Source organism: Podarcis vaucheri (assembly GCF_965113315.1).
Source record: "Podarcis vaucheri genome assembly, chromosome: 7".
In the NCBI taxonomy this organism is placed as follows: domain Eukaryota; kingdom Metazoa; phylum Chordata; class Lepidosauria; order Squamata; family Lacertidae; genus Podarcis; species Podarcis vaucheri.
The window spans coordinates 19360575-19372693 of record NC_138765.1 but is presented as its reverse complement, the minus strand read 5'-3'; the positions used below and the strand labels follow the sequence as shown (position 1 = coordinate 19372693).

The window sequence follows — 12119 nt, the reverse complement described above, 5'->3', positions numbered from 1 at the left end:
AGAGAACCACATTGCAAAATTCAGAGATGTGTAAATATTGCAGGATAGTTGTATTTCGCTTTGCATATTGGTATGAGAAGTGTGAATTAGACAGTTTCTGATAAAAATACAAACAAAATCATTTTTCTCCCCTATCCCTACATAAGCACAACTGGCTCTGTCCTCCACCCCCTCACAGTTGCTCCCTTTTCCTTATCATATGAGGCATGAGGGAGACTATTCACTCTTCCTAATAGTAGGACCAACCCTGATTTCAAGAGATTCATGAATTTCCAGTAATATTATGAGAAGCGAAAGTTGCTATAAGACATTTAATAATTAAGTGTTCATCCATAGCATCACATCGGACTGAGACATGGCCTGTCCTCACAATATATACATATATTATAATAAAAACAACAGCAGCAACAATTAGAAGCACGTGGGGAAATGGGGCAGTCTTGGAAAGCAAGAGGGATATTCCACCCAAGGCAGAAATGATTGCTGAATAAAAGGTATCTCGGTAATGGATGAGATCATTTTAAGGGTTCCAGCAGGGCACTTGGGTAAGAAGGCTACTCAAAAGTGATGTCGCAGAGATGAAAGTGGGCATCTTTTCTGCAATCCAGGCTTATTCCAAATGGCTCTTGGTTAAGTGACATCACCAAACAGAATGCCCATTGGCCTGTCAGCTTTCAAGGCCCCACCTGACTGGGGAACACCTGTGACAGGTGCCATAGGCCGTGGGCTACACTCAAGGGTCGCTGGGTGTTGATGGCTCTTCCTCTTCGGATGGTTTTACTTTTTTGTGGAACTTCCTGTCCCATAGCAGGTTTTGTGTACCTGGAAAAGAAGTTGGGAAATGAGAAGACTAATCCTGTAAGTGTGAGAAAATGAAGCTTTTACATGAAATTGAAGCTCATTTTCATTCATATATATGAGAGAAAACGAAGCTGACCCAAGTTTACCAAGGTTGTTATCAGAATAGGATGTACTCACCCAACACTAAGCTGAGTGAGAAGGAGACGCAAGCTATGCAGAAAGCCCAGTCTGGTGCCAGGTGTATAACATCTGCATCTATGACAACACGGACCTCAAACAACACAATCATTAGAGAACTGACAGTGCAGAGTCCTGCAAGCAAGCAAAAAACTCTTATTAGACAGGGATGTCCCAAGACATTTTGCTGCCTGAGACAAAGGACAAGATAGTGAATCTTCCACTCTGCCTCCAACCCCCCACATAGCATGTACTAAGCCCTACGAGACTGGCAACTCGGTGTGGATGGACCTGCCAATTACAGTTTGGTTTAACCCATTGCAATTCGTTTATTTGAAGTGGAAATTTCTATGTGTTTTGTGCACATTTTCAAAAATAGATGCACTTTCTTACACAGTTTTGCCTTGTATAAGCATTTTTGCAAGCAATTTACCTCTCACCAACCTCACAAGCTGAATGCGTTTCTTTATGCTGTTTTCAGTATTATGCACATTGTTGTAATCGTCCCTTGGTTGGAGGCCAACCACCATTCAAAATTCAGAGAAAGGCAAATTTCAAAAGAGAGGTATGCTTTGGTTTGTATACTGATTTGAGAACATTGCATTAGAATGTGAACCAAATGAATCCCCTCCAACACAGAATCCTTACTGGAAAATGAATCTAAGGTCCCACCAGCACTATGCATTTGAAGCTGTGTCGCAGGAGCCACCAAGCCCATAGGTGCCACAGTGCCCAGGAAGGTTTTCACTACTGCTCCCAGGCATATGCCCCAGGCTCTGGGCTTTCATTAAAAAAAAAAATGAGTACATCTCTAGCTCTCCTAGAAAGAAAGTTATAAAGCAAAATGTGCAGGCAGCTTTCTAAGCAATTTCTGTGAAATGATCCAGCCTGGTTCTCGCCTATCAGTGTTTTTTAGCCAATGAGTGAAGTCAGAACTGTGATTGACAAGAAGGTTGTTTGGACACCAGGCAACAGGAATCCCTGGAGTCCTAAAGAGCTTCTGTTTCCTCCCCTTCCCATTAGTGTTCCTACTTTTGTCTTATTTTCAAGTAGTCCTTAGAATCTCTGCATTTTGCCCTTTCTTTGTCCCTTGCCAACCAGCAGGCATCTTTCCTTTGATGCATTTGTCTGAGATTGGCTACTTGCTAAAGGTTATTATCTTCAAATACCACTCGACAAAAATTGTGTGTGGATGTTAAAGAACGCTGTCCCCCCCCAAAAAAAAATAATCCAAAAAATTAAATATGAAAACTGTCCAGGCACTCATTAATAATGTCCAGTCACACATGCCTATTTCTGAAGTAAGTCTCTGTGTTTAATGGGGCTTTCTACCAGATAAGTAGGTACAGGATTGGCATTAAGGAAAATAGAGTTCTTGTCCCATTCAGAGCTGTATCTTCACAAGGATACAACTGACTTTCTATAGTTAGTATGGAGTTAACCAGGGGCAGGAACAATGAAACAGCAGTGGCTGGACTCTATGTAATGTTATGCCATGCTGCCCACAGCTGTCATTTTGTCTTACACCATATCCCCTCCACAGCAGCCATTTTGTGACTGGAACCCTCGGCACTCTCAATATTGCCCTCTGGTCCAAAAAAGATTGGCAACCCGCTGCTGCATCATGCCGTTTTCAACAGTCATGGCTTCCCCTAAAGGACCCTGGGAACTGTAGCGCTGAAAGTTGCTAGGAAACTCCCTATTCCTTTCACAGAGCTACAATGCCCAGAGCATGCAAACAGTCAAGCCCTCCTCCCAGAGAACTGAGTTCCTCTGAGCATACTCCACTCTTGCCCATGGCTGGCGCTGTTTCTGCTCCAGGTGGAGAACTAAACTCACTGTTATGCTAGATGATGAAGTGCCCTGACACGATACCTGCGCAGTAGTTAGCAATGGATGAAATCATACAGTCGGGAATCTCCCTCTTTGTGATGCGACTTAAAAGGTTCTGTCCGCACAGCAAGGCAAAGGAAGTAAAAATGAGGGCTATTATCATAAGGCCTCGGACAGCCTCCAGACTCTCTAGAAAAAAAAGAAAGAAAAACAGTCCCACTGTAAGTGCATTTGTGGCATTGTGCCAGTGCTTCTAAGAACAGATTTGCAGTGCATTCCTAGTCAGTGTATATATGAATGGGAGGGTCCACATTCAGCCAGGGGGGCAATTACATGTTTAGTTAATGTAGTGCCAGGGAACAGGTGGTGCAGGTGGTGCTCCTGTGTCAATTTAACCGTTATTCTTAGGTACGTGCTTTGATCCAGCATAATGTATTGGCCTGGCCAGCCACAGAGAAAAGGAGCATGAAAAAGAAGAGAGTGAAACAGTCCACTTCAAAGATGAACTTTGTCTCAACTCTGTGTGAGACCCTCCCTGCCCGCAGACTGTCTTGCCAGAGTGGTGCATGCTCTGGTTATCTCCCACTTGGACTACTGCAATGCGCTCTATGTGGGGCTCCCTTTGAAGGGGACCCAGAAACTGCAATTAATCCACAATGCCGCAGCTAGACTGGTGACTGGGAGTGGCTGCTGAGACCGTATAACACCAGTCCTGAAAGACCTACATTGGATCCCAGTATGTTTCTGAGCACAATTCAAAGTGTTGGTGCTGACCTTTAAAGCCCTAAACGGCCTCGGTCCAGTATACCTGAAGGAGCGTCTCCACCCCCATCGTTCAGCCCGGACACTGAGGGCCAGCGCTGAGGGCCTTCTGGTGGTTCCTTCACTGTGAGAAGTGAGGTTACAGGGAACCAGGCAGAGGGCCTTCTCGGTGGTGGCGAGATTGCAGTACAGAGTGGATGATTCCAGGCAGCCCAGAAGCAGGGCATGAGGGTGATAGCTTCTTCCCATTGTTGGCCCTCTCTTAAAGAGGAAAATGGCCAGTAAAGGTTCAATATCAGCAGTGAGCAGAAAGCAGATCAAATCTATCAGAGCAGAACTCTCAGAAATTTCGAACACCCCAACAAGGATTTCTGGCTCTGCATTGTTTAACAATTGGGGAGGGGGAGGAGGACATTTGTGTATGTATTGTACATTCATTCTTATAACAAATTAGAACTCTGTTTACTTTGGTAGGAAGGCTGGGGGGCAAACCAAGGAGATTGCTGAAATCTAAGAGGTGTGGAGGGTTTTTTTTGGCTTGGAATCCAAACCAGCCCACAGCTTCATCTCTGACTTCTAATAGTAACAGGGAACTACAGTGCATGGCTGCTGTATGATTTATGTATTTAATCATATGAAGAAGTTTACGTTAAATAATATAAAACATAAGAAAACAACCCCTAAAATCAACAGAGTTTAAAAAACAAGAAGACATAACAACATCACCAAAATTTAGATAAAACCAACAGTTTTACAAACAAATATGCAAAACAAACAAAAATTGCACGTTCCTCTAGGCTTGTCAAAACAAAAAAGTTTTTAGCAAGTGTTGAAAACAACAGGCCGGTTCTCCACTAACTTTTACTCATAGTAGACCAATTAAAAGTAATGGACCTAAGTTAGCTATGGTCTTTAATTTCAGTGAGCCTACTCTGAGTAAACAGGAAGTGGCTACAACCAAGTTGTTGGCCTAGTATTAAGTTCCAGAGCATAGATGCTGCCACACTATAACTCCACCTGCCCTGTACATTTAAAGCAATATCATACCACTTTAAACAGCCATGTCTTCCTCCAAAGGATCATGGGGACTGCAGTTTGTTAAGGGAGCTGAGAGTTATTAGAAGACCTCTATCTCCCTCTGCCCCAGAGCTACGATTCTCAAAGTGGTTTAACAGTCAACCTCTCCCCAGGAAACTCTGGAAATTGTGGAGACTCTTAGCAACTCTCAGCATACTTAACACACTATAGTTGCCAAAATTATGTGTGGGAAGCCACGATTGTTTAAAGTGATCTTATATTGCTTTGAATGTATAGCTAAGGTCTGAAAAAAATGCTACTTCTGCAGACAAAAGCTACTGAGTGGGTACCTAAGGGGTAAGACCGTCATTCAAGTCAACTCGTCCTAGCCTCCACTGCATGGAAATAAAACTCCTACCCAGAAGTCCGTTTGGCCCATGACCCTTAACCCAAGAAAGAACAGTAAACTAGTTGTGCCTCCTAACCGATGCCGTACGGGTGTGGTTTACAGTCCTTCTCAAAGCAAAAAAGCCACAACCCCAAATGAACATTGGATTTCACACAGTGATGGACCAGCCAGTTGGGAGATGCTATGCAGATGATGAGCAAGACGATATTGACGCAGCACATGACGCTGTATGTTTTTCTGACAAAAGGCATTGGCCGGACTTTGGCAAGGATCTGCAGAAAGAGGAAAGGCCAACATTCAGAAGCCCTAAGAATGATACTTGGAATCTAGGTATGAAGGGTGTGCTGGAGGGGATCATTTGCCAGCTTGGTGGTCTGTTCTACCCCAACATCATCATGGCCTCCAGTTATGTGGCTTCCGGTGACAGGGCATGCCTTGGCTACAACCTGAAAAAACTCAACTAGAAAGAAGTCCTTTTCTATGGTGGTATCTACTCTCTGGGGCCACAGGGGCCAACCAGATGCATGTGGGAAACCCTCTAGCAGGACCAGAGTCCAAGACAATTCTCCCTTCCCACAGTTTCCAGCAACTGGTACCCAGAAACATTGCTGCCTCCGACTGTGAAGGCAGAGCATAGCCATGATGGCTAGAAGCCACTCTTAGCCTTCACGCCCATGAATTTGTCCTATCTTCTTTTAAGGCCATCTAAGTGGGTGGCTATCACTGTCTTCTGTGGAAGTGAGTGCAATGAATTACGTGCTGCATGTCAAAGGACTTTAATTTATCTGTTCTGAGTCTCCCAAGAGTCCTCCCCTGTTTCATAATTTTTCAAGGCGATGGTCATGGGATAACCAAAGGAGAAGTTTGGGGTACAGAACCTTACAATCCTCTGCCCTTTCCTCCCCAAACTTGCACAACAGCAACAACCAGGTCAGTTGTAACTGCAGCAAGATTAACACTGAAAAGGCAGATGTGCCACAAGGCAGGTCTGACCAATGAAATAGACCTGAAGCTTCTGTTTTCCATAGGGGCCATGCATTTCCCAGCAACCTTTAGTCAAGCTTCAGCATAGTATTGTCTTCCTAACCATTATGCATCCAGGGACACAAAATGGAACCATCCATTCTTGGCAACCCTCAAGTTTAGACTCGGGTCTAAAGACCAGCCTTGGTCCTCAAGTCCCCAAACAACATCGCCTTGGCTATATATATTCAATGCTATCTCAAAACAGGGACCAGACTTCCCCTGCAATGTGGGACTCATACCATTGCACCTTAAGTTGGCAAGCATAGAATCACAGAATTGCAGAGTTGAAAGGGACACTGAGTGTCATCTAATCCAACCCTCTGCAATACAGGAATATTTTGCCCAACGTGGGGCTCGAACCCATCAGCCTGAGATTGAGAGTCTCACGCTCTACCAACTGAGCTACCCCAGATCCATCATAGGTTCAGCAGAGCCCTCCATGGAAAACTCAATTTTTTCCCCTGCTGATTATTTGTGCCTGATCATCTGTTGCCTTTTTAAAAGCATATCTAAGGTTCTCAGTCATCCCTTCTTTCAACTGAGTATTTTACCTTCCCTTGAATATCCCTCCCTTGGAGGAATATTTGAGGGAGGTTCTTAAAAATGTTTTCAATATTGTTTACAGTCGTTTTGGCAAATCATATTGCAACTTTGTCTTGGGCCCTACTGTGTGGGGTAGAGAAGAATACTATTTACATTTCTATTCTATTATTTCTGTTATTGATGTTCTTCTTCTGGATATGTCTAATTTCCTTGTGGCTTAGGGCCTCAGTAAGTGGAGAAAGGGAGGCACAAGGGGTATCACTCTTGCTTTTGGACTCACCATAATTCAACTTGAAACATGAAAGCTTTGACCACCCCACATTCCAGGCATGCACCATACCCTCTTCTTTGTTGTTGCTCCTCTCTGTTGCAACCCAAACCCAAAAAACAGAATGGCCACCCAGCTTCTGAGAGTCTTGCTTTTCAACTGTCATGGAATTTTCCCTCCTTCCATGAACAGAGGGTTGTCTCCAACTAAGTTCTACTCAGAATAGACTGGTTGAAATGAATGGACATAATCAGGTCCATTCATTTTAATGGTTTTTTTTTTCCTAAGTAGTCAGGGTTCATAAATTCCAAATATTTCTCAAAGTGATATCAAAGTGATATCAAAATGATATTTGAGAATCATTTGAAAAGAGGTCTGTACCCCAATCTCCTGTATAAGGAGGCATCTAGCTCCCAATTTTCTTTATCTGGGTTGCAGATATGTCTGTTTAATGCAGGAAACAGGATCCATTAAGAATTTAATTTGACCAAATTTGTATTACTGGCTTTGGTGAAAAGCTAGGTTGTCAAGTTCTTGTGTGAATGTTGACATTTTGATCTATTTAAAGTTTAAGATTTATAAGGCTGCTTATTTTATTTTATTTATTTTATTGCATTTTTCTTTTTTTAAAAAATACAATGATAGCATACATTAAACATTACATCTGGGCGTGGGGATAAACAAGTATACCAAATTATTCAAAGGATACAAACAGTGATTTGATTTATCTATACGCCAAGTTCCCAGAAAGAAATTACATTTTTTTTTATAATATTTTATTAGGTTTTATCAATAGAAAAGTTTAGAAAAATGAAAGAAGAAAAAGCTAGAAAGTAGGGATAGAAAGGTTGTGAAACAACCAACTTCAGAAAAAGAAATAGAGGAAGTTATAGGGAAACTAAAAGGAGAGAAACCCCAAGAGCAGATGGATTGGGAATGGAATGTTAAAGTATTAAAAAATATATTGGTTCCTAAATTAAAAGTAGTATATAATTCAGTAACAGAGGGTAAGAGGACCCCTACATCATGGGAACAATCAATAATTATCTTAATTCCAAAACCAGAAAAAGAGTTGAAGGACCCAGGATCATATGGGCAGATTTCCCTAACGAATCAAGATGCTAAAATATTGACCACAATAATGGCAAAAAGGATGAATAATTTTATGTATAAATATATAAATAAAAATCAATGTGGCTTTGTATCAGGAAGACAGATGTCTAGTTTAATAGGAGTTGAAAAAATAGATATAAAAGATGAATAAAATAAAAAATGAAATAAATAGAAAGCTGCTTTGTTGTTATTTAAGCGTTTAGTTGTGTCCGACTCTTCGTGAATCCATGGACCAGAACACGCCAGGCAAGCTGCTATAGTAGCATATTTTTAAGGCATTTGATTGTGTAGAATGGCCAGTGTTAAAAATAATTATAGAAAGTTTGGTATTTGGAGAACAATTTTTTAAAGGAATTTATAAATATCTAAATATCTGAGGAACAAGGCATATGTTATAGTGAATGATGGTATAACAGAAGAAATAACACTAGCTCAGGGCACAAGACAAAGATGCCCCCTTTCCCCAATTTTATTTGTATTGGTCATGGGAACAAGGGGCCAATGTAATTAGAGAAAATGGAAATATAAAAGGAATAAGCAACAAAGGAGAAGAAAAAATAAGCTTGTTTGCAGATAACACCTTGCTAACAATCGAAAATCCATTGGAAAATGTGCAGGTAATAGAGGCACAACTGAATTTTTTTGGAGAAATAACAGGGTTGCAAATTAATTGGTCCAAACCAGAGATTATGATATTCAACTATGATGATGAAAAATGAATTTTTTGAAGGAAATAAAAAATAGATATAAAATTAAGAAATGCAATAAAGTACTTGGGAATAAATATAACAAGAAAATTCAAAAATTTAGAACAAGAGAATTTTAACAAATTAAAGAGGGAAATTAAGGAAAAGCTGGAGGAATATAATAAATTTAAGCTTTCATGGTTTGGAAGAATAACGATAATTAAAATGAAAATCTTGTCTAGAATATATTTTTTTATTTAGAAGGTTACGAATTAAGATATTGGAGACAAAGATAAAAGGTTGGAAAAGAATGATCAATAAATTTTGTAATGGGGATAGGAAACCTCAAATTAATAAAATAAGATGGTATAAACCCCAGAAAACAGGTGGGCTGGGTCTCCCCAACACAAAGTTATATTATATAGCAAATCAGTTAAGATATATCGTAGATTGGATAACAGAACCAGGAGAGTTAGAATGGTTAGAGACTGGTACACAGGAAATGAGGGAGAAGTTAGTGAAATATAAAGGAAAATTGATCTCAGCAAATTCCCCACTAACTCCAGTTGTGATGATAGAAGACTTCCCAGTAAATTTAAAAAAGGAAATTGGAAAAGAAGCGAAAGGGAAGAAAATACTTGAAATAAAGGATGGGGGGGGGGAGAAAATGAGAAGCTCTAACAGGAAGTAAAATAGCTTGGTTTGACTGTATACAACTGCAGCAATGGACAAAGAAATGCTTAAGGGAAAGCAAGAACTCCAAAGAATATACAATTTTTTTAAAAAAAATGATTATAAAAACGGGAGATAAAGAAGAAAATACAGCTATAAAAGGGGAAACCTGTGAAATTTATAAAATATTAGTAGAAATGGAAGATCAAGATCAATAAAAAGAGATGTGGTGTAAGGAGCCAAAATAGTCAAAGCTGAGGGGGAATATGGGAGAATCATACACTGAAACTGTTGTCTATAAGAATAAAAGAAAATTATTATGAACTAGTTTGGATATGGTATTTCACACCAGTCAGATTAATTCAAATAAGCAACGAATATTCAGTGCTATATTGGAGGGGATGCCAGGAAACTGGGAATTATGTTCACATGTGGTGGGGGTGTAAATATGTACAATTTTTCTGGCAAAGCGTGTTTAATTACTGGGTTAAAGCTGACTGAAAGTCCAGAGGTAGTATTATTCTCAAGTTTACCATGGGGTGGAAGGTTCACTGGCTATGAAGGACTTGCTCACAAATTTATTGACAGCTGCACGAATTATGATACCCTAGGAAGGGGCAAGCAGAATATAAAGTGAGAAAATGGCATGAAGAGTTGTGGGATATACCGTAGCTATTAATGATAAATTAACATGTGTTGTTAAGGTAAGATGGGGAATATGCAGGAGAAATGATTCTGAGGAGATACGGAAGGTGTTTGTAGAATTTGTACTGTTAAAATGGAAAGGGGTCAAACCATTGCAAGAGGTTTTGAAATTTTGGGACGTTGGATAGCTACAATGGAATGGTCTCAGTGGTGGGGTGCACATTTTTATTCTTATTTATTTATGATTAGTACTTTGCCAAAATAAAAAATAAAAACAGAAAAAAGAAGACAGATTACATGTGCCAGAAGAGTTTATTTTTCATGGTGAATTTCACCATGAGGCCTGAGCTCTTCCTTTCACCACTAGGCTCCCAATTTCTTCTGCTGCTACTTTTAGGATTCCTCGGCATCGTAGCATTTGGTTTCAATCTGAAATAATGGAAATTCTCGAAAGCCAACACCTTTTCCATTAAGGGCACAAACGTCTTCAGTTGCACAGACTTTTATTCTCAGTTCCCAATATTCAGTAACATCTGGGAAATAAAAGGCATAAGGTTTGAATGAGTTTGCATGATGGTATTGCTATGAAAGCTCAGTGTTCTTAGACCCAACAAATTGTATTATTTTTCTGGCAGTCAGATATCATGAGCGCATGCCTTTGGAACCTTACCCTGTGTACCAAATTAAACCCAGCAGGTGGCCAAATTTGACTATTTTACCAAAGCTACACCCACTTGCCTTACATATTACATATAATATGTGTCAGGTCAATCTGCTGCTGCAGCAGAACAGTTGGTAGCTGTGATAACCACTCTGAATTGTGGCTTGAGGAGCAGGGCTTGGAGTCACAGTCAATAGGCTGAACTTGTTGAAAGCAAAATCTGCTCCCTGTGTCAATCACCCACATGTCACATAGGAAGCTGTGCTGGTATCAGGATCTCCAGAACTCAATGCAACATATTTCTGAGGAAATGATGTGCTGACCAGCATAGCTGTCAACTTACAGATTTGAAAATAAGGGACCAGCAGCCTCGAAAATAAGGGATCAGCAGTCAAAATAAGGGATTTTCCAAACACAGGTATGTTCAACTTCTGAGCCCCTCCAAGCCAAAGGCAGAAAGCCCAGCCAGCAGCCAAACAAAGCCTTAAGCAGTGGTTCCCACAGCGCAGCAACCCGGCAAAGGGGATGCAGCAAGGAAAACCACTGTCACCTCTCCACTAGGAAGCACTGAGCAAAGGCGAGTCCCCAGGCAACACAGCTGATTTGATCGGCACAAGGCATGCAAGCTCCACCACCCAGTTGTTCTTAGACTCCTTATTGGGTGAGCAACGCAGCCAAGCAACATAGTTGGAGCCTGCCTCCTCCCTGGCCAGTTGGGAGGGAGGGAGAGGAGCTGCTTCCTTTGAAACCTGGGAAATTTAAGGGGCATCATCAATAAGGGACAGCAGCGGGACACAGCACTGGGATAAGGGACTTTCCCGCCAAATAAGGGACGGTGGACAGCTATGCTGACCAGTCCTCCACCCTCCCTTGTATCCCTCACCTTTGCTGCCCCTTGTGCATTAGAGGACAAAGGTGTGCTGCAAGGAGCCCCCTGTACATTTGTAGGCTCTCCATGCAATGTTAAAACCCTGCACGTCTGCAAATCTGCAAATCTGACTAGAGCACCCTCCTTTCCCCGGGAGAAAAAAAATCAAAACTATACACATATAACATATATAAAAAGGAAAGAAAGATCAGTCATTGCTTTTCTGGCAGTGAGAAAGGGACAGAGAGTCAATTTTCTGGCTGAATGGCAATATTACTCACCTCCAGCTTGACTATAGAAGTCAATACACTTGGTCTCATTGGCAAGGCAGCTGACATTCCCCCGAGTTTTGCAATTAAGTTTCCCTTTAAAATAGGTACGACGGAAGCAGGCTGGGCACTGTCGACCATTGGGAGAAAGATCCTCACGTGTCGGAACTACCAAAGTAAAAGTGCAGTGTCGGCCTATGAATGCAATACATTCCCTCCTCTCTCTCTTAACTTTACTTCAGTAGTTTTCACACCTTCTAGTAATGTCTGGCCATAGCTGGACTTGGTGTTGGTTTCTGCTCTCTTCACTGTGCAGCGAAGTGCTTGTCACAAGACAATGTTTACATTCCACAGTCAGAGTACTGTTGG

The 12119-nt window shown here is 41.2% G+C and overlaps 1 protein-coding gene across 1 annotated transcript; it reads right to left on the bottom strand.

The window, feature by feature from the left end:
• Positions 1 to 297: 297 nt before the first annotated feature.
• LOC309537543 (uncharacterized protein) lies at positions 298 to 6977 on the bottom strand. Its single transcript, XM_082232431.1, has 5 exons — positions 6849 to 6977; positions 5076 to 5271; positions 2854 to 3000; positions 979 to 1113; positions 298 to 822 (listed from the first exon to the last, which is right to left on the bottom strand). The coding sequence occupies exons 1-5, from the start codon at positions 6849 to 6851 to the stop codon at positions 734 to 736; spliced, it is 570 nt and encodes a 189-aa protein (XP_082088557.1). The 5' UTR covers positions 6852 to 6977; the 3' UTR covers positions 298 to 733.
• Positions 6978 to 12119: the final 5142 nt, after the last annotated feature.

Excerpts from the sequence above, each read along its gene's own strand:
- LOC309537543 (XM_082232431.1), bottom strand. Across the intron at positions 3,001-5,075 it reads ACCACACCCGTACGGCATCG|AGAGTCTGGAGGCTGTCCGA; the intron begins GTTAGGAGGCAC and ends TTTTTTTTCTAG. Across the intron at positions 823-978 it reads CTCACTCAGCTTAGTGTTGG|GTACACAAAACCTGCTATGG; the intron begins GTGAGTACATCC and ends CTTCTTTTCCAG.